Below are 26,787 nucleotides of genomic sequence, written 5' to 3'. Positions count from 1 at the left end.
ACTGGCCCCGTACCACTTGACACAGTTCTGTATGGAGATCCCCCTCGCCCCCCACCTGGGCAACCTGAAGAAGAAAGATACAAGCCCAGTCCATATATTGTTCACACCAGACTTTCCCAATAGTTCGGCAACCCCAATGTACCTTGGCGTTGTAGCATTCCGCATCGGGGAAATCGACAACCCTTCTTGAGTGTCCTCCCTTTCAGGCAGGAGTCACGGGTCGTCGAACGTCCAACGGAGAACAGGTCGAGCTACGACGTTGAAGTGGCCGCGTCGTTCCTAGCGGTGCTCTTTGATGGGGAAGCGTAAACGTCCTGCAAGGAAGAGGCGTGCGGGGCACCTCGGTGTCGATAGTGCTTGACCGCAAAGAGTTGAAGCACTGTGGCCCAGCAAGGGCGCCGAGTCGTCGGCGTCTGTTGTCTTTGGATGACGGGAAACCCACCGGTGGATGCACCTCGGCGCGTCGATGGTCAGGCCTTCTCCAGCAGGATGCAGCGGCGACGATGCGGACGAGAGCGTCCTTGGATCAATAAAGTTCTTAGGCAACGGGAGCATGGCGGTTCCAGTCGGCGATGGCGGTAGGCGACGACAGTGGCGGACAACAGACCGGGCACTTCTCCTTGGAGTTCCGCAGCAGTCCCAGTATCGGGTCGGCAACCTGTCGAAGGTCTGTCTACCAGGGAGCTTAGGCAAAGATCAGCTGTGCACGATGGTCCCTCGTAGCTCGGGAAGAGGGGGCCTTACCAGGTCCTATCTGGGTCAGTTCTTGAAGCACAGCAGCTTTCAGATTGTGAAGGAGAGCCACATCAATTCTTCTCGTCCAGCAGGGCTTCAGGATCAAGCTTCAGTTACTCCCGTTGCTCGTCGTAGTGGACTTCAGCTTTTGAACACGATTCCTAGCAGTGAAAGGTCCCCAGATATACTGTTGATCTCCCATTCATTCCGCTGGGTCACACTCAAGCATCCAATCACGACTACGGGCATTCATGCAGGCAGGCAGCCAATCAGGCACACGAGGTATTCAGGCCATTCACTTCTCTCCAGACACTCACAACAAGTTATATGTATTGGGACAAGTACCGAGCCATTCAACACTCCAAGCTGCATTCATACCAGTTTCGGGCAGGGCTGTCTCAACCATTGTGTCAACCACCAGATACTAGACAGCCACAACATAGAATGTACACTCCATTCACACAGGTCCCACTCACAGGCGTACCGACAACATACGGTTGTTGAGAAGGCTCCAGCCAGTCTGGTCGGCACTTCCCCACACTACCATATACGGAACTTCAACCCAACAAGCAGTCAGGGGGAAGGGACAGAGGCAGGGCTTCCTGGGACTTCGGGAAGATCAAGGTAACAGGTGATGGAAGGCAAGAGGCCATGGGGGCCATTTTGTCTCCATCAGGAATCTACCGATTCCAATGACAGGGCCTGGGCATCCCATAATGGAGGACGCTCAGGGCACCAGTCATTTCAGCACGGAGCTGCCACCAGCCCGTACCCTGCTCTGTGGGTCACACACAGGTGCCCAAAAACATACACTAGGGGCAAAGGGTTGTACCCCTACCCATGGGTGCCATAATGGTATCTCACGGGTCGGTTCACCAAACCAAAAGAGAGAGAGCTGCAGCGCCAGGAGTCCCACATGAACTCCTGCACGGAAAACACGACAGAACATACGATAAAAAGCAGTAAAGGACAAGGATACGGAGGCCCTGTCCCTCTGATGCATTTCCAGCATCACAGTCGGTACCTCCCCCACCCCCCAAGTCTCAACTTTCAGAAGAATAAAAAATAAAGTGATTTGGGGAACAGCCCGATTTTCCTTCTTCCATATGGTCTATTCTTCCCAGTTTTTGCCTCCGCTGTAAGTTCAAATTCCCCAAACAAGTGCTACATGGACTCTTTTGGGACAGGGGACCCCCCACTTCTCCGATTCCCAGATCCACTAAGAAGCCCTTCCCAAAAGGGAGGGTGAACTATAAGTCCTCCTAGGAGTGACCCCTGGCTTGGGATGGGGATTGAGTGGGGTACCTTGGAATCCCCTCCAGACTCATAATTCTCTAGCTTAGGGAGGTACATGACCCCATTGTACACCCTACTAGGAGCCTTCAGAAATAAGCTTGGTTTTCCGTCAAAGCTCACATAGCCATGATGCATGTGCCTTGCAGCAGTGTAAAACAAGAATTACCAAAGCCAAAAGTATTTGCTTTTACGCTGCCATAAGATTAACATTTTTCAGGCAGTGCTACAATGGTACTACCAGATACTAAGATGGCAACAGCGGGTAAATGGCATTAATACCTGGGCATATTATAGCAGGGCCTGGCAAATGCCTACCTAACGCCTATACAAGACCCAAAACTGTTGCTTTTGCAAATGCTTGTTTTTGTTTTACATGAATTCAGTGCAAGGAACAGATGCTAGGGCTCACTTTCTGCTCATAAATCCAGTTGCTGAAGGTACACCTGGTTAAGCCATTTTCTATGACACCTGGATCTGGTGATGTTGGCTCAAAGTTGAAAATAAGCCATTACTTTGTAGACAGATGGTTGGTTAGACAACAGTCAAATGGATTAGAAATTGTCAGATCATTAGGCGCACAAGTGAGCTGCAGCTCATGGAGGAAGAGGGCAAAATAGGGCTGTCTCAATTATAGGATAAAAAGCCCGGTGCAGAGAGATGAACCATAAACCCAATTAAGAACCTTGAAACCCTGCTCCAGGGCTATCTCACCTCTGGGAGATGTTGTTGAAACTGTTCCAGAAGAACTTAAGAGATGTTATAGGAGTCCCTTGTGCACCTTGGTTATGCTCTCCATTCAATGGCCACCGGGCAGGGCCACTGAGACATTCCATGAAGCAACTTTGTACAATAGGCTATGAATGATACCGGGGAGAGACCAGGAGAGCCTTTTGTATTACTCTGCACGTAGTCCTGAATAAACCTAGTGAAATGACACCATGAGCTGCATCCTTTGTAGAGTCCACCTGGCGTCATGACAAAGTCATCCTTCTAGGAGTGCACTGGTTGAGCGTGCAATAAAGGAAGCCTATGCCCATGGAGACTAATATCCTACCACTGTATGACACACCTCCCTCATTATTTTTGCTCATTTTTCAGGCTACAAGGGCTTCCATTTTGGGGCCCATTTTTGAGGAGGATATCAGGCTCTCCGTCTGGCCATCCATCAGTTGCTGATTATTGGAATCAGCATAATCTCGAGGAAGCACTGTCAAAATGATGACGTGGAATGGACTCTTTAGGACTTTCTGAGACATGACGATTCACTATTGATCAAAATGGAGGGGTAACCTATCACGTGATTTGGAGATTCGGAGAGTATTAGTTCTCGTTTGCTTTCCTGCCACCATGTGTTCAAGACAAGAGTGTTGATGCATAATGAAAAGCTTCCAAGCCCTTTAATGCTTTTGTAAAATTTCCACACCAATAAGAATCTGAATTGTCTTTTGGTGGCCCAAGAGTCATTTCCTCTGGCCTTTGACTACTGACTTTTATATGGTAGGGATTGGTTTGGTCTTGGCAATCACACATTCGAATTGGCTGGTGTCATCAAGTACACGGGCCTGAAGGTGCGTCAGAAGAGGCGCCCAAAGAAATGCATTTGATGACACCAGGGATTGCTAGACATTTTTCAAACCTCTGGTGGGTTTTGGTTGAAACTGCCCCCCTCTTAAATGATCCTCTTGCTTTAAATGCATCAGCTGTTTCAGTCCATCGTTCTTTTTTATTCTCCAAGCCTAAGAAGTAGTATTGTTACTGATGGTGACAAGTTTTTGTGGCTACAAGATCTTTTGTGCTTGCCTTCTGCGGATATGGTTTATCGGCACGTCTGTGGTGATAGAATGTGTGGACGGACAGTGAACTGCCTCCCCTCCTGTTACAAAGCTTTTGCATCACTTGTACTTGATTGGTCACTAAGAATCCTGCACATCATAGTTACAACTGAAAGTGGACTGGAGGTTTGGAACAATGATACTGGATGTCTCAGAGATGCACAATGGATGCTCAACTCTCTTGAAAAAAAGATGCGCCGCGTTCCTGAAATCGGCTCTTGACAACATTTCCCATGATTCTTTTTTGTATCCTCTGCCCCCCACAATAATATGATATAATAGCATTTACTGAGAATTCTGAAATTGCTTTGTCGCTGTTCCCATGGATTTTTATGAAAGAAACGGAGCGAAACCATTAATTCGGCAAAAAGGTACATCAGCTTGTCAGAATATGTGCAATTTTAAGTCTTTAAGTAACATCAATTACATGTTCAAAGAAAAGCTCCATCTACTAAGGCCGGCTTCTGGATTACCTGTAAAGCTATGACAGGTAGGCACTTCAAGGAACAGAAGGCGCTCTCGCTTTTTCTGACGGATGGGCGTATGATTGGCATTTCTCAAAAGATGAGAATATATTTTGTATAGTTTTTCAGAACATGCTTTAAGAACAAAACACATCAGGCAGAGACGTGCTAACCTGCATTTCTTCATGTGCATTTAAAGCACTACGGCTATGATATAAAATCCCACGACCCAATCTCTCTGTAGGATACTACTCCAAGGACGAAACCGCACCCCGTGGAGATCTCCTCTGTGATGGACATTTTGCAAGGTCCTGCGTGTTTGACCAGAAAAGGTTAATGTGCTTCATAATACTACAACTGGATTGGTCCAAAAATTAATCTCTCATACTTTGCTCAGAAATGACCACAAAAAAAATCAACCACCTCCATTTCCACAACAAAATCTGTAGCTTTCTTTCTAGGCAGCTGTTAATCTACGGAACGGAAGCTCTGATCACAAATTCTTTCAAACAAACCTAAGCAGAATTGCCATTCGAAGAAAACGTGCATCCTATCTCCCTCCACTCTTACTTCAGGGCGACTGCACAATCCGTGCATCGATTATCCCACTGCCATCACGCCTGTCCTCTACAGTTCCCTCCTACTTCCCCACAACACCAACTTTCTCTGATGAACAATTACCTCCATCCCCCTGTGACCCACTTTTCCACTCTAGGAGTGGTTTTCAGACTATGCGGTGTGCCTCCCTGGGGAGGCCCGAGGAATGTTCAGGGAGTGCGAGGGAAACAGATATGCGTGGACCGGGAAAAGGGTGGGATTGCATTTTGCAGCACACAGTTTTCATAGAGGGGCAGAAGATAATGATCAAGTTTAAAGTGAATAGAAATCTATTTTTATGACAATTAAGCCAAAGAAAAACACATTTCCGCCAGGAGTGGGTGAGAGCAGGGAGATGCGTGTAGTGAATAAAGAGGAGAGATGCACAAATGGAGACTGGGAAGAGGACAAAGATCGGAACAAGAGAAAGGGGCCATGACCACATGGGGGAGAAGAGAGGCAGCATGTATTACAAGAGACAGAAAGAGGACAGGGCAACAGGAGATAACACGAGGAAGGGAGATAAGACAATGAAATAAGGAAGGAGAAGACCGCGAGTGGTAGGTAAAAGAAATTGGGACGGAAAGGAAGAGAAATTAAAGTGAGAGACTGGTAGCATGATTTGATGTGATTGGGGATAAAAAGAAAAGAGTGGGGGACAGATTGGAGGACGTCCGGAGAACGAGAGAAGCAGAGCACGTTGAATAAGAGGAAAGAAGAAAGGGAGGGGACACATTGCTTAAGGGTCAACGGGAGGGAGAGGGACTAGGATGAGAGATAGGAACAGGGAATGGTGACAAGACAGATGGAATAATTAGGTGAATGTGACAGTGCGGGAAGGAGAGGGGGAAAAATAGTGCGAAAAGGAGGCACGGAGAGAAGCGGCGAGAAAAAGATTAAGACAAAAAAGAGGATAGCCAAGAGAGAAGAAAAAGGAGCAAACAGTAGTATAAGAGGCAGCTGCAGGAATGAGATGTAATGAGAGAAAATCAGAGGCAGGCTGCTGGAATGAGAGGTCAGGGGAAGGAGAGCACAAGTAAAACTTCCCCTGCAGTCATGTGTGCTCACCTGTTCTGTGAGAGGGATGCGTGCACTGTTGCTGCCAGTTCTGTGTTTGGCCTCAGCGAGTGAAGATTACAATGGGGTCCCCTGTGCCATGCCCAGGGTCGAACTGGGGCATACAATTGTCTCAGGCATTAATAAAAAAAAAGTGGCTCACAGTTGCAAATGGCAATTAATTCCTGAGTAGTACCTCCCAAGGGGGAGGTTTTTGATAAAATGTGATGCAAATTGTGCATTTTAAAGAATATTTATTCAGTAACACTGATCTAAACGACTAGCCGCATGGTGAAGTTCCTTATCAAACTAAAAAGTGGCCCAATTTGACCAAAACAAACTGGCCCACAGTAGCATTTTGAATTTTTGGTTCGGCATTGTCCTATTGCCCTATAGGCCAGTAGCGGCCTGGCCATCCTAGTTATGTGTGGGGAGGGAAACCTCCACTGATGCGACCAGGCCAGAATTTAACATAATTTTTCGCTTGCGTGTTTGTATTGAAATGCCGACAGTGCTGCACTTAACTTTTATTTTGTGTCTACATGGACTCATCTCTCGTACAAAAGACAAGCATCTTATTTAAATCGACCTGTGCGTTCTTCTCTAACCTCCAATGGCAAATTCGCCCGTATCTATCCAAGCCCAATTTGGCTCGAATAGCTGGTGCGATCGTTAATTCTAAACTAGACTACTGCAACAGCCTGATGATGGTTACCTCCAAGTCCAACATAAGTAAGCTGCAGACTATCCAAAATGGAGCTGGTAGAGCAGTCAATGGGTTAAGTAAATACTCTAAGGTATCAGCAGAGAGGAGGAATCTGCTTTGGCTCCCAGTTGGACAACAAATTAAATTTAAAAGTGCTGTTACGGTCTTCAAATATTTGTCCGGGATGGCTCCGAAATACCTCTCGGACAAAATACAAAAAGCACCCATCGCACCATTTGCTTGCGATCCAAAAGTAACACGGATCTGATACAACCTCACCAAACCCTCAAAGGAGCTGGTAGTATTAGGTTCAGCTTTTGGGATCCCAAGATCTGGAACTCACTTCCGCTGTCTATAAAAAACTGTGGATCCATCAGCATATTTAAAAAACAACTCAAGACTTTGTTCGATGGTGGCACTGAGTAATTCATACCACCTGTTTCGGGTCTGTGCCTTCCCGCCTGCTTTATGTTCTATGTAGTGTTTTGTCCGTGTGAGCGCTCTGAGGCCTTCGGTGATTTTGCGCAATACAAAAATCAATATAGATAGATAGTGTTAGTACCTGCCGTCCCTCAGAAATGTTAGCAAGTGGCTCTGCTTTTTTAAATGCTTGACATTGGTTGGAAAAACATTAGCAGCAGTGTCATTTGGGCGTGTCACACAGGGGAGCGGGATCAACACAAGGCAGAGACCCAGATATATATGCTTTAACTAAGGTTCCTTAGGTTTGTCAAGGGACACAAATCTCCTCAAATAAAACAGTTCAGGTTTCATCTCAGTTCTCCTCCCCATGCAGATGATCATATTACAGTCACTTCTAGTCCTGAGGCTTTTAGTGTCTCCGGCACGCACTTCTCATTTCCTGGGACAAGGAATTGTAATTGTATGTTGATCCTTATCAGTTTTGGGAATACTCACTCGCTCCTGGGTTTCCGGGTGCAAAGCCAATTGCACGCTACAACAGTATGAGAGCAGAGGCTGTGGCTGGAAATTAATGGGCAAAGCCCAAACCTTCTGCACGAGGCTTGAAGCCTGACCTGGCCTCGTGACTCTCCATCATCTACATTTACACCTTTCGATCTCAGGATCCTGGCCTTACTTTCCTCCTCGATGGACCCCCATTCTCTGATGCCACCCACCTGCACTTCCCGTCCTCTCAGCTACAGTCTCTCCTGATGTATATCCTTGACTCTTAGCCAAAGGCTTGTTTCTCTACTCCTTTGTGCTCACCCTTCGCAGTGGTTGTAGCACTATTTCTACAACCACCTCTCCGATTTTCAAGTTCTCCATCTTTTCTCTTGAATTTCTCCTGCCTCTTCTCTTTCTCGCCCAGCTCTCCCCTCCAACCTCCCTGTGGCTCTCCCCAAACTCCTGACTTTCTCATGAAGCCCCAAAGTTCTACTTTCTAAGCACCTCTCTGATGTCTTGTATGAGTTCCTCCTTCCTGATCATCTCTCTACTATGCACCTCTATCGTCTCGCACCTCCACAGTGATGTTCTCTCCATTCCTCTCATTTACTCATTCAACCACCTCTCAACTCTGTACTCCACCTCCTCACCAATGTGGGTTTCAACCTTCTTTCCACTGGGCGTCTCCACCTCCACCGGGCATCTCTACCTCCTCCCCACTGGGCGTCTTCACCTCCTGCCCGATGCCCCTCTCCACCTGCCCTCCAGTTATCCATCTCCACCGCCAGTCCAATGTCCCAACCACTTTCCGCCACCTCTCCAAGCCCCCAGCATCCTAATGTATACGCTCACTAAATCCTCAGTGCCACAATCCTTCCCAACTGGCCATTCCTTTTATAAGGATCAAGCCGCTGCCTCTTGGCCATCCTGTTCATGAGTGGGAATACCCATTGTTATTCATTGGTGCTGGGAAATGATTTGAGCAGAGGCTCGTGGTCCCGTTTCCACCTTTGTGCAGTTAGTTTCTTGAACGGAGCTGCTGCGGTCCAAGCTGATTTCAGGTGCTGTCAACATATGGATTTGCTGTGCACGTTCAAGATACTGATGAACAGACTGCTCTTGCAGGATGAAAACCGCTGCACCAACTATGCTTCGGGGGCCTCTAGCATAATGCTGCAAGGGTTGCCCATCTACGAAAGGATGTCTGCCTTACTGTAATTTGGTGGCTAAGCGGGGGTGGGGGCATTTCAGGCATGGCAAGTGGCACATATGTAATCAAGGGAATCCCTTCCAGGTGCTGAAATATGGATGGTACACCACTTGTGACAGTGCACTGTCCCCGGTCCTATAGCTAGGCCTGGTGGTGTGGTTTAGGGTAATCGTCTGTGTGCCTCCTTCGGGCAATAATTAAATCGGCCTGGTGACCCCTCACACCCACAAACCCCCAGGGAAAGGCAAGGAAATAGGTCACACCGCCAGGCCAATTTTCATTTGTACTTAATGGGGCCTTGGCACGAAAGCTTTGAAGACCACTGATGTATCTGCATTCTACATGATGTCTCAATGTAACCCTGAAAGAACCAAGTGCTGCTGTTTATGATGGGAGTGCCGGATTATCCATTAGGCCAAGTAGGAACCGGCCTATGGTCCCCATTCCTTTTAGGGGCCCCGGGAAAGCAGAGGCCTTGATGCGCTGCTGCGCAACGGCCTGCGCCGTGTTAGCATTCTTATAATTTGCAAGGGGGGGCCCAAAGTTTCGACTGCCTAGGGGCCTCCACAGGGTTTAATCCGGCACTGTCTGCTGGTGGATGCAGACTATGGAACAGGCTGTTGGCTCGCCAGTCAGTTCTTTGCATCACTCATTCCCCTCATGGTTTTACGCTTTCACCAAAGCCACCCTATGGAAAGTGCTCCTCATCCCGACAATGGCAGGATTTTAGCACAACTGAAACCAAATAGATGCATTAATTAATATAAGTGATTCAATATTAATGTGTGAACTGCACTGCCCTTTGTACATGAATGTTTTTCGCAAGGCATCTTAATCTACATCCTCAGTGGCAGTAACATGCCAGAAGCCTGGAAATGGGGTGGACACTCTGGGGGGCCAGGGAACACCACCCACTCTGTGATGCTGACCGAAAAAGGCGGTATGTGGGGTTACAGCGTTTCTTCAAGAGCCTCCCACTCATCTCCAACTCCCTTATCCAGGCCAACTATCTCCACACCCAAATATGTAGCGTGAGAAATTCAGACTGAAAACTCTAGAAGACCAACGAGGTCCATGAGCCCAGACTGAGCACCACATACAACACCGGAGGGAAAAGATTAGCAACATTGCGGTCCAATCGGTATGAGCACAATCTCACCTGAAGTGCTTTGCAGCAGGGCCTGAGAAGGAGGCACTCTGGAATGGCGAAAACAGCAACAGCCTCACGGTGACCTGAAGGCACACATATGAATCCAGGGAAACCATGGTAGAAACAGGTATCCGCCATGACAGGGCATGCAGATTACAAAAAGGCAACTTCCCCATACATGGACTCAACCTGCGGGGCCGCAACATGTAGTCTGAACATCAGACAGTTAGGGGGCGAGCACGATGCCAGTGAATCATTTCAGTACTTCCACCAGGAACAGGGTCAAGGTGTCCCAAGCGACTCCCTTAGTGCCTTAATTCCGTGAAGAGCTTGGATATAAAAGTGGCTGAGGACAGACCAGCGGTGAGAGTTTGGAAGGAGGTTGACGGAGAGGGGTGTGCAGAGCAAGATGGAGGAGAAGAAATAGCGCGGGAGGGACTGCAGAGGGACCGCTCTAGAAGACAAATGAAAGGAAGAGTGCCAGGAGGAGGGAAAAGGCAGAGAATGGCAGAGGAGGATAGAACTAAAAGAATCAGATGGGAAAAAGGACCTTCAACAAGAAGTGGAGACAAAACCTTAAATAGAGGCTAAGGAAGGGCCTAGCCTCGGTTTATGGTCAAAGGGTCGAATCAAAAGATTCGAAAAACAAAAGTATCGAATCAAAAGATTTGAATTCAAAACTTTCGACACACTATTTTTAAAATGCAAAAGTGCATTTCTTTCGAAACCAATCCGTCGACAATAGTCATGGATTGGTTTAAATGCACTTTTACATGGTAAAATTTGCATTTCAAAGCGGTTTTGGTTGTAACGTTGTAACGTTACATGGAGCTGTCCAGTGCTGACATTACAGGGCTGGACAGCTCCATGTAACATTTCAAAGTTATGTGTGTATGTTGGCATTTAAATGCCGTTTTTTTTTTTTACTTTGAAACGTTACATGGAGCTGTCCAGCCCTGTAGTTTCAGCACCAGACAGCTCCATGTAACGCTGCAAGGTTTTAGTGTATATTGGGGGGGGGGGTTCCCCCCAACCCCTCCACCCCCACGCCTAATCCTTACCCAAGCCCCAACCCTAACCCAAGTTTCAAAAGGCAAACTTTCGAATTTTCGAAGCCTGCAGCTTGCTGGACATTCCAACCCAGATACTGGCTAAACCCAAAGTGAGAGAATAAGAGACCCTCAGAGCAAATCCTATTTTGGGCAAGGTACCAGGAACAATAAAAGATCCCCTTAACTAATCACCCTTCTCTGTGGGGCTGTGAGAATAGCGACTGGAGCCTGAAAGTCAACTCGGGACAGATGGGGAAGAAATCAACGCTCATCTGAACACTGAGCCGCGCAGCCCAGGCGAGCCAACTTTTCCCAAGACCACCAGAGAATGATCATCAGCATCTCCAGGACTTGTGAGTGAGTTTTTGTGAACGACATGGGGGTGATACAACCGCTACTACAAACTGTTGTAGGCCAGGGAGGTTTGATTGAGGGCCATAGTCCAGTCATGGAGTAGGACTGGAACCGCCATCTCACTTGTTGGTGTTTTCCTTCAAGCCTATTGCACTTCTCTTCTGAGAAACATCTCTACTTAGAAGCCTAACTCCCTTGCCTGTGTTTGTGTGATAAACCTTAAGTAAAAAGCATTTAATTGTGTTGAATTTTGCACTGATCCCCAACACGGATCAGTCAGAATACCAGGGGCAGCTTGCCCATGATTGGAAGTTCTCTACCACCCAGGCTACCCATTATGGAGGGCCCGCCGCCCGTTTACCCACATAACAAAAGGAGGCCCAGAGAACCTCTCAGGCATGTGCACTCACCCTTGCTGCCACACATGCGAGGCTTGAGGGTTAGAGCTCCCTCAGCCAGGCATGGCTGATTGCAAATGTTAGATGGGTCCCTCCACAGACGGGGTGCTCCTGTGAGACCACTCACTTCACAACCTAGTAAAGAGTTGGGGATTGTACGTTTTCAGAGCCTCTTGCATGCGTCATGTCTGAATGCTTTAATCTCCAAACACCTCTCTTTAACCAGGCATGGGACCCCAAAGCTGAAGGCGAATGGCAAGCTGAGGGACTGGGCTGGTGAGTGCAGCAACAGGTAGGCAAGTAAAATACAAACTGTGTGTGGGTGTGAGAAAGGTGCACATGTAGGCGAGTGTGCGTACCTTGTTTGTGTGTGTGTGTGAGCATGTATGTGTGACACTTTTTATTTTAAAATAAGGTATCCTTTAGATAATTTTTCAGGTTCAACAGTGCATCTTGTATAAGCATCGATTCCAGGTTTGGCGTAAACGCAACAGAGTAAAAGCTTAGAAGGACACATCTCAACTAGTTGGCTCGCACCTTCCATGACCCATACTTCCAAAGAATCCCAGCGCATTTCCCATTCCCCAGTACTCCTCTCAACTGCATTTCGTAACAGAGAAATAATCTTACAGAGGCTAGGTGTACATGTTCAGTGTTCATTCGTCTTACAAATTTCGACAAACGGTGCTCAAACCTGCAAATATAAAGCCAATCTAAGTGCAAAGACCTGTAATTCTTTCCTCAAACAAGGTTTTCCAAATCCTCACCCACCATGTCATCTCTACGAGTCCTTCAAGCTGTTTCTAACCCTGGGCCATTGCCAGCCAAACCGCACTGAGCATATATTGGTGACCAGTGTTGAATTGTGGCCCGAAAATAAAGGTTTCCCTCCTCCCGCAGTAGAACTACCCAGGGGTCCAATTGGAACAGAATATCCCTAATTTCTTTGATCCTGCTAAAAACCGCTTTCCAATAGCCTTGAGGCTTCGCAGCCACCGCACGCGGGCCATAACGCCCAACATTCCATAGTTTCTCAAGCATAGCGGGGAGTACGCAGGAAGCACTAGCAAGAAAGAAGTCCTATACATACATTAATTTATGGTTTTGCACCTGGAAGAGAGGTGGGCTCTACCCTTGATGTGATACCTTGTCTCCATATCTATCTGGCTCCCGGGCTCCCACCCTAACCCAGTCATAGATTACTTATTTCCTTCAGTATGCAAAACATTAAGGAATTGATGCAGTCGGGAGACCCCCCTCACCTCTCCCTCCCTCATGGCATATTATAGAGGGTTGAGGGATCTGGTCCCTGCAGCTCAAACTAGTGGGTTAGCCATCCAGGGCAAAAACCGCCCTTCCTCCCCTAGCTCCACTTCCTGTTCGAATTCTTCAATAATTAATTGGGGTTGCATTGATTGCATATCAGACAGTGGGTGACAAGGCCCCAGCATTCAGGGGTTGAGTAAGTGCTCTGTGTTAAACCAGGGGTAAAATCCAAATTATGAGTTATCAGTGAAAGTGGACCCAATCCCATCCTGTAAACCCCTAAACTGCATAGGTTTGCCCCAATAACACAGGAAGCAGCAGATGGAAATAAGCAAATGACCCCTATATGCACGTCCAGCCAGGAGCCGAAAGAGTAGGACCCTGAATGGAACACTCATTGCTCACTGCTCCAGGGTTACTCACCTAACCGATCTACCGCCTCATTCTCAGTCCAGCATGTGATTAATCTGTACTCCCATGTGATATCTCTAAGCATGAAACACCCAAACCTCCTATCACTATGGACCAGAGCAGGACATTTCTAGGAATCCTCAGTAGTTTGTAGGCAAGACGAATGCATTTATTTTCTTTGCACAGCAAATACAGTCCTCCCGGGGATGCTGATTGGGAAGGAAAGGAAAGCATTTAAAAGTCTGGGAACCAAATTAATTTTCACACCTGCAATCATGGCAATCCATGAGGCGTCCTGTCTGCTCCAGCTTTCTAGGTCAGCTGACAAGATTTTGAAAAGCTCAAGAATATAGCACTCCAGAAAGTCATTATACTTGCCCAAGATAATATGAGGCATATTTCAAGCAGGGTAATTGCAGTTACCTTTATATCTCACATTTCAATCTTTAACTAAGACATGGACCTTTTCAAACTGTGCTAGCACTTGCACAACCGCAGAAAGGATTGAGCGTGTGTTGCTCATGAATATTATCACACCATCCACATATAATGCTATATTGTGCAAGTCTTGCACATTTCTCTAGACCGTGAATGTCTTCCTAAGGTGCACCCTCTGTGCAAAGGATTCCATGGTTAGGGCCATTAGAGGCGGCAATCCTGCCTAGTCGCTCAAGTGTAGGAATGTGATCTGTGAGGGCATAGTTAACCCTGATCCTTGCACTGGGAGCATGGAAATGATCCAAAATGCAATTTGTGATAGGTGGGCTGAACCCAAATGAACGAAAGGGTTGGTCTGCATGACGCTGGTCAATGCAATTAAATGATTAGCTGGCACAGAGGGCTAAGACTGCAAACGAGTGCAGCTGCTTATTGCAAGACCCAATGAGAACTACCTTCCTTATGTTGCCATGAACATCACAGTCCATAATGAAGCCTGACTAGTCCAGCTCTATCAGACCTGAAAGCTCTGTCATCATCCTGACAGCAACGTCTTTTGTGTAGACTTTGGAATCAACATTCAGGAGGGTAATTGGTCGATAGCACCTCAGTTCCTTGCATAGCATCAGGAAGAGGGTAGTTTTTGATTCTACCATTGACGGTGTCACCACCACGAGGTATGTAAAGCATTACATTTGTTTGTCAATTGTGGGAAGAAGTGAGGTTTAATTTGTTGACTCAGTTGATCAAGGAGGAGGAGGACATACATTTATAACACTTTGTGAGGAGGTTGGGCTTGCCACAGCCTTCTGAATCAGCTGGATAATGTATATGGTTCCTGCTGCACATGGGCTTTAGCTTGTAAGACAACAAGCAATTCACCATATCTCCTTTGTATAATGCATTAGCCATGTTCTAAAACAGGTTTGTAATGTACACATTTACCAAATTGATCTCTAATATCCCCCAGCTATTCATTATGCCTTATTAGTACCCAGCAAGGGGGGGTGGCTTCCTACCAACCAATGAGATGAGGATGATCAGAACGGGGCCTTTACCACACAGTAAAGACCCCACTTCAAGCCTCTTCAGAGCGGGAAGTTGCCATGTTCCCTCGCCGGGAATCAGGTAAGTGTGCCCCCCCCGTGTCCCCTTACCTCATCCCCCTTTTACACATATTCAACAAGCCCCACTTACTTTGTGCTGCCGTGTCCCTTGCCCCTGTCGGGAACATTAGTATTTCCAGGCATATCTCTGACTCGCGAATGGCCGCCATGGAAAGGGAGAACATACTGTTTCTCAACTTGAGAAAAATACACTATTAATACCCCGGTACAACGTGCCAGGGTACTAATAGCAATAAAACCCTTGAAGGGGGCATTACCGGTCAGGTAATGCCCCGGGGTGTGGTTAAAGCCCTTGCTTCACTCAGGCTTGTAACGTATGCCCTGGGGCATTACAGGACTGGCAATGCCCGCACTGCTTGGGTTTTATAGCTTAAAGATTCTTGTAGGAACTGGTCTGCTTATGTGAGGCCTCCTTGGCCTTAAGTATCGCCTCTAGGGAAATCCCTATGGCTTCTCTAACCTTGACGAATGCTGAGATTATGCGTATGATCATTCCCCTGAATAGCATCGTAATTGCATCCCCCGTTGCCCACTTCTTCAATTATAAAGAGGTCATTCTCTTTTAAAAAGTTGGTAATGTTTGTAGAGATATTGGCACTGACCAGAGGGTCACAAGCTCATATGAAGATGTAAAGGGGATCACTGAGGTATGATGAAGCGGTTGACCCCAATTGAAAGGCCAACCAAAGAATGTTTTGAAAGGGCTATAAGGCTGCCCTCAACTGTGGAGACAATATGAATGAGGAATGAAAGCATTAGGACCAGTCGCGAAACCCCTCTATGTCTCTGTTTCTTGGATGGAAGAATCTCCATGCCTGCACTAATGAAAAGTCCCAGAGGATCTGACCCAGTGCTAGTGTATTTCGAGAATCCACTGCTACATGGGCCAATGCTTGATGATGACTGGTTTCCAAGACTGCTTTGAAATCGCCCCCATGATTTACATAGTGGAGTATGCTGCCACCCGTGGCAGCAGATCCTCAGAGAATACATTCTGTTTCCCATTGGGGGAGTGCACAGAGATTAGAGTGGCCAGAAGCCCAAAGAGTCTGCCCCTAACCATTTGAAATCCACCAATGCAGGTTTCTTTGTGTCTCAGTTAGTTCAAACAGGGCTCCTCTGACTGTTCAAATAATGTCTTTTCTTTTCACTGGAGGCAAAGTATTGGATCAAGAAATCCTTATGGTAGAATTGGCTATCATCTGGGGGGCTAAGGTGGATCTCCTGAAGGAAATCGATGCCTACCTTAAGGTCCCACGGCATATCTGAACGAATTTTCACTTCTCTAGGAGAGTTCACTCCTGAACATTAAGGGCAATAACAAGAGATAAGAGTAAGCAACACAAAAAGCAACTTGATCAACAAATTAGCAGTAACACACACCACCATTTTCCTTGCACTGAAGAAAAGGGGCATAGCTCAACAGGATCTCTGAACGTCCAGCTAATTTCGATTTTGTTTAGCTGGGTCATGCCAAGAGAGCCCACGCCAATGGGGCACAAAACCGAAATATTTCCCCATGCCCACACATTTCTCCCTGTGGTGATCTGCTTGTTTCTCCACCCCAACTGGTGGTGCCCAATTTCGAAAAGTAGTGTTGAGGCAAAGCAATCCAAACATATTTAAATTAAATGGTCATCCCATATCACTATCCCCCCACATCATCTTTTGCCTCAGTGACACCCTGTCTATCTGTGCCTCTGCTACCCTCAATCACCTCACATCAATGGCAATGGGGGTCATTCTGAGGTTGGAGTTAAGGGATTACCGGCACCGGTAAGGGTGCCGATGCCGGTAATCCCTTACCTCCGTATTCCGAGGTCCCTTTGCGGGTCCTTCCTTACCTCCTGCGTTAAGTACGGGTCCCGCAAAGGTACTTCGGAGGTAATTACGGTACCGTAATTTACAGTGCCGTAATTACCTCCTTCCCCATTGAGCCCTATGGGGCAGAAATGGGAATGGGGAAGGGCAAAAGGTGAATGGGGAATTACTGGTCCCTCCAACCCTGGAATGGACCGGTAATTACTCCATTCACCATGCCGGATTTGGGACGGTTTCGGAGGCAACCATGGAGCTAATTACTCCATGGTTAGCTCCAAACCCGGAATGAGGCCCAATGTTTCCTCTCTGATATGACTTTTCAGGTTTAGGCTGTTCTTTTGTCAGAGCAGCCTGGAATGGGTTTATGAGGGCTTTGGCATTCTGCTCAGGCTCCATCAAAAAGGGCCTATTCTTGCGCATCAACCACAACTTGCAGGGGAATCCCCCCACATCAACTTTATATCCTTCCTTGATCTAGGAAGTGGTTGTGCTGCGTGACCTGAGAGGATGGGGCAAGGTCTGGATAGAGTTCGATTTTATTAACCTTTAACTATGTACTTTCCCCCAGCGTCCCCTGGACATGGTTTCTTATTGAAGCTAATAAAAGTGATCCCATCAGGCAGCAGAAGGCGATTAGACCGTAGGGATCCGGTCCAGGACGATTTCTGCCTTGTTTGGCAAGGTAAGCCATCATGGAGAAGATGTTTGCCAACTTGCTGGTGTTTGTTTTTTACTTGCCATTTGAGTTTGACTAGAGAAATAACCAGACCCCCTCCACCCCTTGATGAGAAATCGCCTCAGAGCAGAGCCCAAGCTTCCCAACATTATACGAAACTTGCTCTATATAAGACTGTTCAGTCTCTTTCTTTGGAAGATTTCCATATGGGGAGACTCATCACATGGTTATCGCCTCCTCTTCTATCTTCCTACATACTGCGTTCAGATAGAGGTGTGGGGGAGGTGCAACCCACATTTCCTCTCCAAATGAGGCTCTGATGCTTATCACTAGTGATGCCCCTGGCTGTAGGGAGATCCCTCCACAGTGCCAGGCTTCACACATCCCCTGTCAGATGTTGCTAAACTGGAGATGGGGCCCCACACCATCTCCTCATGGTCCCAGCTGAGCCTTGTCTTCAGCCGTGGTGGTCTTCTTCAGATCACCAGTCTCTGCACTCCACCTGCATGACGCGCGGCTCGTCAGGCCAGAGGCACTCAGAGTTCCGATTCTGGGGGGCAGGGGAAGATGCACAGCACTCACTGTGCCAGCACTTCAAACAAGGATGTTCTCCTTGTCATTACCCTCTAGTATCACAATCTCACCCTTTGGGAGGGAAACGGTGCGCTCACCACTTGATCCCCAGAGCAAGTTACCCCACAGGCCAGACAATCACCACTGGTCTCTGCTGCGCCAGTGCTGAGCCCCTTACTACACTGCAAGCCTGCATGATTTCCCCGCTGGTTTTGGAGGCTTAATGCTGCAATAGCCCCCTAGACCGGTGCAGGCCTAGCAGAGCCAGCAGGAATCATATCCTCGCGGTGCCCAATTCCGTTGTGTTAGTACTTTCAGCACGGAAATAGGGTTTAAAAGGGCAATGCTGCTACATATTGTCAGCAAAGGCATCATGAAAATACATTACTGTAGCAATGCTGGCAGTCGACATATGGGAGGATACCTCAAGCACAATGTGCTCACTTTGGGAGCAGGACAATGATGTGTGTCAGGCGCTCGATGCCCCAGTCGGGCAGACCATGCCCTTCATCCAGGCAAGCAGGGTGATGGTGAAACGGATTATTACAGCACATAGAAGTTGAAGGAATCTGGCATGAAGGACTATATTTATAAATTGTTGTTGAGGCTTATTTTGGGCGCAGGCATCATTAGGCGTCTTTGCTGTGGCAATGCTGCTCTATGTTGTGGGCACAGTCATTGTGAAACTGTTCTTTACAGACTCAAAGCTGGTATATACTGTGGATGCAAGTGTTTTATTTATTTGCATATAATGGGCAGAGGCATCGAAATTGTGGTCAACACTGAAAATGCACATTGGGATCATAAAATGTGCCCTACAGTTGCGGAGCAGCATACATTGTGGGCAGAGGCCTTAAGAAGTGGCTATTGCAGTGGCAACGCTGACATATATTCTAGGCACAGCCATCAAATATGTTTGTAAAATGCTCCCGTTTAGTGTTTTTGACCAGACATCTATTGCATTTTTTTTCAGGATTTGGGCTACAGTAACCTCTGTAAACTGTATGGCTTTTTAAAAATGTTTTTTCAAATGGCGTGCTGTAAAATACATGTATATTATTTTACAAAGGTTTTCTAGGAGCAGGGTTGGAGACCTACCCTCAGAACCCTTGGCTGGCGCAGACGTGTTTGCTACACTCGCTCAGGCCCCTTCAGGGAAAACCATTGACACACCCAATTTTTTCAAAATGACCCAGCTACCCAGACAATACTACACAATTACGATTTTTTTGTGTGTGATACAACTCAGGTATTTTCACCAGGCTGCTCCGAGCTCAGGACTTATTGCTGCTTCTACGAATCAAACTAGCATCCCTTGGTGGCAGGGACTTTGCGGTCTGAGACCCTCATGTATGAAACAAACTCACTTGAAAATTCCAGAAGGAAGCCCATCACCCCGATATAAAAACAGGCTGTTCAGCAAATATCTTCTGCACTAGCAGGTTCCGCTGTTAGAAATCTACAGTGTACTCTTTCCAGGTGGTCACCATAGACACTCATTGCCATAGACTGTGCTCATGTGATACAAGACCTCCATTGCTACAGTGAAATGGGGGGAGTTTGGAAGAAGCAAGAGCACTGACCCGCAGTAAGTATACAGAGAACAAACGTTGTTCAGATAAGGGTGGGATTAAAAAGAAAAAACAGACACAAAAAACATTTAAACATAAATCAGAATTACGACAATTTTAGTACCCGACGAGGAACAATGAGATTGTAACATGCAATCTCATTGGCACTGGCTGGGTAGTTACCAGCCGGACAAAGCCTTACCTGCACTTTTTCCGCATCCCTTGATGTTCGGTCTGGCCACCAAGGAGAGGGAGAGAGGACTAAGTGTAGACCCTTCTCCCTGTTCCCTGGCGGCCATTTTATGTGTTTACTTGCAATATATTATTGTATAGCGATGGCAAATAAAGCTTCCTCTGTTTCATAGTGTTAGGAACATCACATGTATCAGTACACAGTTTTGGAACGTCTGAGTTGGCCCTCATGGGACTGATCCTGTACTCTGCAGGGTAAAAGATCTGAGAGTGGCAACTTTATGAACACAACTAGAGAATCATCAAAGCATGCAATATATGATATGTGCATTTGTACAAAATGTGATTACTAACAGAGCTAATGGACTATGAAAGGTAACAAGGTAATAGTCTACAAGTGTTTTAGAAATACCACTGGCGATACAAATAACTACAATTTAGATTCATTTTATCCAAAGTATTCTGTGTGCATATGCTAACAACACAGACGTGAACATTGAAGCTAGGACCTGGAGACCCCTAAAATACATAACAGATAGGGTACCCATACCTTTGGATGACAGCAACAAGTACACCACCCAAAATTGGAGGTTGTAGCCCTTCATTCAAAGTGAAATGACAGAAAAGTATATGTGAACATATTAAAATTAGAACAACTGCCCACCTTTCCACAGGCTTTTTGACTTTGTAGTTGATCAAATTCCAATAGTTTCTTCCAGTCCTGACGTTTAATAAAATAAAAGACTTCTTCGTAAGTCAGATCAATCCGATAATTGAAGTCACCACACCAGAACACGTAATCATGCGAAAACACGTTCCTGCCCTGAGTAGGGTATTAAAATGAAAGGAAAACATGAATTAAAAGTGCTCATAATCTTATAGGCCATTTTCCATAATTTTAGTTAACGATCATAGTAATGTATTTTAAGACAGCGCTTGAAGTCAAAGTCCTCCCTCTTCCAAGCACTGACATTAAGGGGGCAGGCTGGACTTGCTAGTAATGGCCTAGTGATATACGTGATTATTTCGTTTATGAACATTTCGAATCTGAAAATTACGAATTCGACATTTTTGTAAATTAAAAAAAAATCATGCACATTGCCACCGCCCGCCATCCCCCCTCCATCTAACCCCTAACCCTTAATTCTCCCATTCTCACCCCTGGTGCCGAATTTACCTGTGCGCTCCTTTACTCCTACCTAACCCTGCAACGTGAGTTCCGCCTCCCCGTTGAGGCGGAACCTCCGCTGCAGGGTCCTTTTCTTTTTCTTAAAAAATAAACATTGTTATATTTGTTCCCACGCTTTGCTTTGTGGATGCGGGGGACACCCCTGACACGTCTGAATTTGCTTAATGTCAATCAAGGGGGGCGGGGGATACCCCCGCAAACCTGCTCCCCTTGCTCAACATTTTTTCTTTTTTCTGCCGTTCAGTATTTTATTTTAGTTATTTTCTATGGAAACCATGGCCTAGGGACCAAGCAATAGGCTCGAATGAATCAAGGGTCTTGATGCAGTTACTGGCCAATCCAGCACACTGACACAGTTGTGATTGCTATTAGGACCACACACCAGGCCACCAGGACATGGGACTCGCCAAGGACTCAACGAAAAGGGTGCCGATCTCAGGATGGAAGGAAGGCTTGTATCAGGAGAGTGAGAACTTTACTTTGACTCCCAGGCAGCGATGAAGTCTCTTCAATCGGATATCTCTGCAGAAGGGATGCTAGAAAAGAATCACTTGCATCATTTATGACGCCAGGGCTGCAGTCATTGAGGAATGGAATGCCGTGTGAACATGGTTGCTAGAAGCTCCTCTGGCAAGAAAGCCCCCAGGAGAGAACAAGGTGATGGACATCCCAGCCCTGCAGTAATGTGGTGGCATCCCAGATCACACAGAAGGAAGGTTCATGCAATACTAAGGACAGTCAGATTGAACCCTGACGAATCAACAGTGGGAAGAAGGCATAAGGCTGGGACACATCTATTGTGCCTGACATACTAACATGCTTCAGGGATGCACACTGCCAGGCCCAGACCATACCAACATAGACAACTGGTAAGACCGGTAAATATGCATGATTCCAGTGGTTTTTCCACGTTTCACTTTTGAAGATTGCTTGTTTTATCCTCATGTATTGTGTCTGGAATTGTGTCAGATTGTTTTGTCTTTTGCAATGACAGAGAGTATATATTTATTTCTATTTCATTTGTATAGCACCAAATAACTGGTTACGTGTACTACTAGGTAAGGTTACCTGTGACCGTGGTCCAGGAATATTAGTGTCGGTTAGACTAACAAACTGCCTTGCCAGGACTCTAATCCTTAGTTAATACATTTACAGTGTAGTTTCATTATCAGCAGCCTTGGATTTTGTGGATCAAGGGTTTCTGACCCACTGACCCTTCCCCCTTACTCAGCCCCAAATGCCCTTTAGAGGTTAACATGCTTTTTATCAGGCAGATGCCAACAGGCTATTCTTGGCTTGCGCAATCCATTTTTCGGGCCTCCTTTTGGTGTCTCCAGGTTTCTCCCATTTCCCCACTCTTATCTCTTATTCAGTCATTATTTTTGGCCCAACTTACTCTCAAACTTACCCACTCGCCTCCTCAACTCTCCCTGCTCGGTGACTCTGCCCAGGTAGGACTGGGACAATTGTCTGGGGCACCAATGAAAGTGTCCCACACTTGCAAATGGCAATTTATTCCTTTTGCGACAGAATGAGTAGCACCCAAGGGGGAGGTTTTGGTCAAATGTGGTGCAAATTGTGCATTTTATAGCATATTCATTCAGTAACACTGTTCAAAACTACTAGCCGCATGGTTGGGTAACTTATCAAACTGGCCCACATAGGCCAAACAAGTGGGCCCCTTTGACCAAGAAATCTGCCCCACACTAGCATTTTTCATTCTTGGATCGGGCATTGCCCTACTGGCCTATAGGCCAGTCCGAGCCCGACTCTGCCTCACAGCTATTCAGTCTTGCATGGGATCCAGCATGCTTTAACTGAATGAATCTAAGGCTAAAGGTCTCATTCTTGGACCTTCTATTCCACGGTCTGTTCTTCACTCCATCCAGCGATGCTTCATTCTGATCCTTAAGTTTAAAAAGCCTGCTATTGTCTACTCCACTTTTGAAACAAATTGTGCATCTTCTTCCTAAAGAAGACCTCTCTGATGCAATAGGGGCTACGATTTACTATAGCAACACCCTACTTCCAGATCTCCCTACATGGTCTTCTGCGCTGCAGCTCCATGCCGTTGTTGGTGAAGCGGTGAGAACGCACACCTCCGTGGCAGGAAGCCAGCTGCACAGAGTTCGACTCCCATCACTGCCAACTCTCACCCCAGCCCAGCCAATGCTTTCCTAAATTGGCCTTTATTTATTTAGCAGTTTTTGTTTTGATGTCTTCAAGCAATTAAAAGAGTTCGTGGAGGTGATAACTTTCTCTTTTGCATATGGCCGACAGAAAAACAAAATCAAGCAGAGGTCCCTCAGCGAGACAAGAGGTCTTTCATCAGGACAAAGAGTGCATCATGTATCAGTTGATATAATTATTGAGGACAGGGAGTATAGTTGCTCTTCACGCTCACCGAGCATGGGGGAAGGTTTATCATTCCATGCAACCGAACAGTGCCAGGTTTCCGCAAAATACTCGTGGTCTGCCGTTTTGTTTATATGGCCTCCACACTGGAGGTACACAGTTCTATTCCCATTTGAATATGCAAAACACTGAATGCACGAAAAGCGAGATGGCATGACTGGGTCATAGGCTTTCCTTCTCATAAATACTGGGCTGCAATTCTTATGGAACTACCTGCACCAATTAATAGGACAGATGATCTCTTGCATCCATTTTATTTACTTCTTCCCACCTTATCACAAAATGAACACATTTGCACCTCTACAGCTCTCAACGCCTGTGTGCAAAGCAAATAAGGTGTTTATGTCACTGGAAGAATGGTGAGGTATGCTTGGGGAGAACTAAGGGTAGAGTGTTGTGAATTTGTACTGGCTTACAAAATGCTACTTTGAGAGCATTTGGTGTTCCCATGTTAATAGTTTGTATGTTCGTGTCAACCCAATAAATGAGTTTTGGGAACTCCGTAGCGGGCCAATATGAAGCGCCAACTCTCCAATGGGAACCAGCACACCCAGAAGAAGTGCAAGTATAAGCGAAACACAACAAGTTCTTGCCATTACCAAAGGAAAGTTCAGCTTCTGGGTGATTTCTTTATAATCTTCATTCCTCTCTTTGACTTGGGACTGTCCAGCAGTGAAGTGGCTGCAGATGAAACAGAAGCTGGTGCTGTATAGCTGAAAGCGGATGCCCACTGCTCCTTTGTTGCCAGTTTTGCCTCCCATTCCGGTCTTCACAGTGTCCATCCCAACATCTCTGAATAGGAGACAAAAGAATACCCAGGTTAAAAAAAAAAAAAAAGTGATGAAATAGTGAATGATTACACTACTATAAGTCAACCACTTTAATAGTACTTCTGCGGCTAAATCCCCATCATGGGTGATTGAAAACATTGCACATCGCAGTGTCTGTCGAAGTGTTGTGTGCAACACTTTGAAAACATTTTCTACGAAAAAGATACATTAAATGAAAATGGCCTGTTGTGACCACTTCTGAACAAATGAACGCCCATTTACTTTTTAGTGAAGATTCTGGGTAAGGTACTCATCTGAGTTAAAGAATTACCTTGGGGCCACAGGCTTTTTTGATGGCACAGAGACTGAATTGCAAGATATCTACATATCAGATCGCCAGCTTCACGCATACAGCCCACCAGTAATACTTACTGACATGCTATTTGCACGCTCCTTCATCCGTTGTATCTGTATTGTACCTTAAGACATTCTGTCGACCTTTATTGACAATTTATAATGTGCCACAAAATTGTAACCTATATTTTCGCTTATGCTTAACATGTATGCTAATCTATAACATGTCTGCTAATTCAACTGCTACTGATAACATGTATGTACCTACTAAGAATATCAGCACCCAGATGCCTCAGGGTTAGATGAGCTCTACAAATGCCTAAATAAGTAAGTAAATAAATAAAGATAAGAAAGTGATCCTGCCCTGGTGGGTCAGTCATATCGCTTGACATTCATGGGCAGAAGCCTTGCTTTTGTCATGCTGGATACTCATAATTGGCATTCAGATGACTGATCATGGTTGTTTTGTGACAGAGCCAGGGTATGTTCTCTGTAAAGGGGGGATAAGGACCCCTCCCAACATGCATGGTGCAGGAGGCCTAATGTGAGAAACCTGAGGCGTTTCTCCCATGCTGGTGGTCCCAGGGATCCCTGACTCAGGTGGCCAGGGGAGGGCCATCCCTTTTGGATCCCAACCAAGGGGGCAGAAAAGCGAGGGAGGATCACCTGGGAAGGGAGTCCTTGGGGACTGCGGGAGGAGCGCCCTTGGGGGGGAAACAGTATTTTCTTTGCATACACCCCTACCCGACAAGCCCTCTGTCTTTATGGGATCTAGTGATCAGAGTCCCGTCTTACCCGTACCTTTTCCCTTACGGAAAATAAACCAGGGAAACCAAGACCACCCCTAAACCCCAAATGTTACGTCTCCTTCTATGAAATTCATTTCTCAGCAACATTACATCTGAACCCCCTTTTCTGACAAAAATCTACCCCATTTTTCTTTCCCTTTCAAAGGACACTACAACTCCCATAAACCATTCTTCTACTCGAATACCAAAATACTGAAACGAGGAAGAGAGGGACTAAGAGTATGACAATTACAAAAGGAAAACACACTAAGACACAGAGGACAGACTCTTCCATTCCGACTGCAGGCTTTCCTGTTAACAAGGACAGGAAAGGTCAGGCAGACCCAACCTTGACCAAACACCTACAGACCAAACATCTCACAGGTGCATAAGAGGAGCCTGCAGGGGAAGAGAAGGCAGTTGCTCTTGGGAAGGCAGGAGGGAGGCTGCAAAGCTGAGTCCGGCAGAGGATCCCGAAGTACCAAGCATTCCGAGAGCGAGCTGGCGACGCTGGACGGTACCTGGAAGCCAGAGCAGAGAGGGCTGCTCAGAGCGGGACATTTCCAGGCCAGTGCCCATTCCTCTGGTGCATTGACAGAGGAAGAAGTGCATTCTGGAAAAGTAGTGCACTACCTCCCAGGTGAACGACAGAGTTGGGGAGGAAAGACCCACAAAAAAGTATCTGCTTCCCTCCCGGGTGAACAAAGGAGTTGGAGAGGAAGGAGGGGCAGGTGGCGAGACCCTGACCTCAGCCCAAGAAAGTATCAGACCCTGCCTGTCAGCGTTGGGCCGTCTGGGTGAGTCAAAGAGAAAGGAATACAGTGGCTTGTGTGTGGCTGAAGCATAACAGAAAGTAATCAACTGAGTCCAAGTGCATTATGGGACTGGTAGTTTTTTCAGCAAAAGACTAGAACCCTGAAATTGAGTAGTAGAGTGGTCTGGCTGAATTGAAAGTGTCTCTGCGAACTGAATAGGTTGAAGTGGTCATGCTGAGATACATGTCAAATCCTTGCACATTGGAAAGTAGTCGACTAGGAAACCAAAGCAAGGAAGAAGGCTTAAGCCCGACTGAGAGGAGCCTACAGTGAACTGTGATTTGTTTCACGTGAATTATAAAGCAGGCTTGGGCTGGGCTGAGGGGGCCTACCATGAACTTTTCTGATTGTGTTGGGGAAATACCCAGACCAAGAGACACTGGGGCGAATACCATAAGGGAGAGCTGAAGTGAAAGGCAAAGTGGTCCTGTGGAGGTTTGTGGAAAAGCCTCTCACACTCAAAATTGTTTGACATCAGTGAAAGGTCCGAGCCCTACTGAGGGAGACATAGAACATGAAATAAGTCAGGGGAAGGGAACCCCCTAACGAATGTGAATAAAGCTTGGAGAAGGGAGCCCCTGTAAGTGCTGTGATTGCGAGGTCCGAGCCAGGCTGAGAGAGA

General features: G+C 46.5%; 1 protein-coding gene across 1 annotated transcript in view; it reads right to left on the bottom strand.

Moving 5' to 3' along the window:
* The window catches only part of SYNJ2 (synaptojanin 2), a 1,190,168-nt gene that overhangs the window by 365,961 nt on the left and 797,420 nt on the right, over positions 1-26,787 (bottom strand). Inside the window, exons 15-16 of the mRNA XM_069607872.1 lie at positions 24,038-24,230; positions 20,499-20,657 (exon numbers count right to left, since the gene is read on the bottom strand). Coding sequence (XP_069463973.1) covers positions 20,499-20,657; positions 24,038-24,230 — 352 coding nt within the window. The remainder of the gene's footprint in view (positions 1-20,498; positions 20,658-24,037; positions 24,231-26,787) is intronic.

The sequence above is a fragment of the Ambystoma mexicanum genome, chromosome 4q, assembly GCF_040938575.1.
Source record: "Ambystoma mexicanum isolate Mex_15411 chromosome 4q, UKY_AmexF1_1, whole genome shotgun sequence".
NCBI classification, from domain to species: domain Eukaryota; kingdom Metazoa; phylum Chordata; class Amphibia; order Caudata; family Ambystomatidae; genus Ambystoma; species Ambystoma mexicanum.
This window is presented reverse-complemented; position numbering and strand designations above follow the sequence as displayed.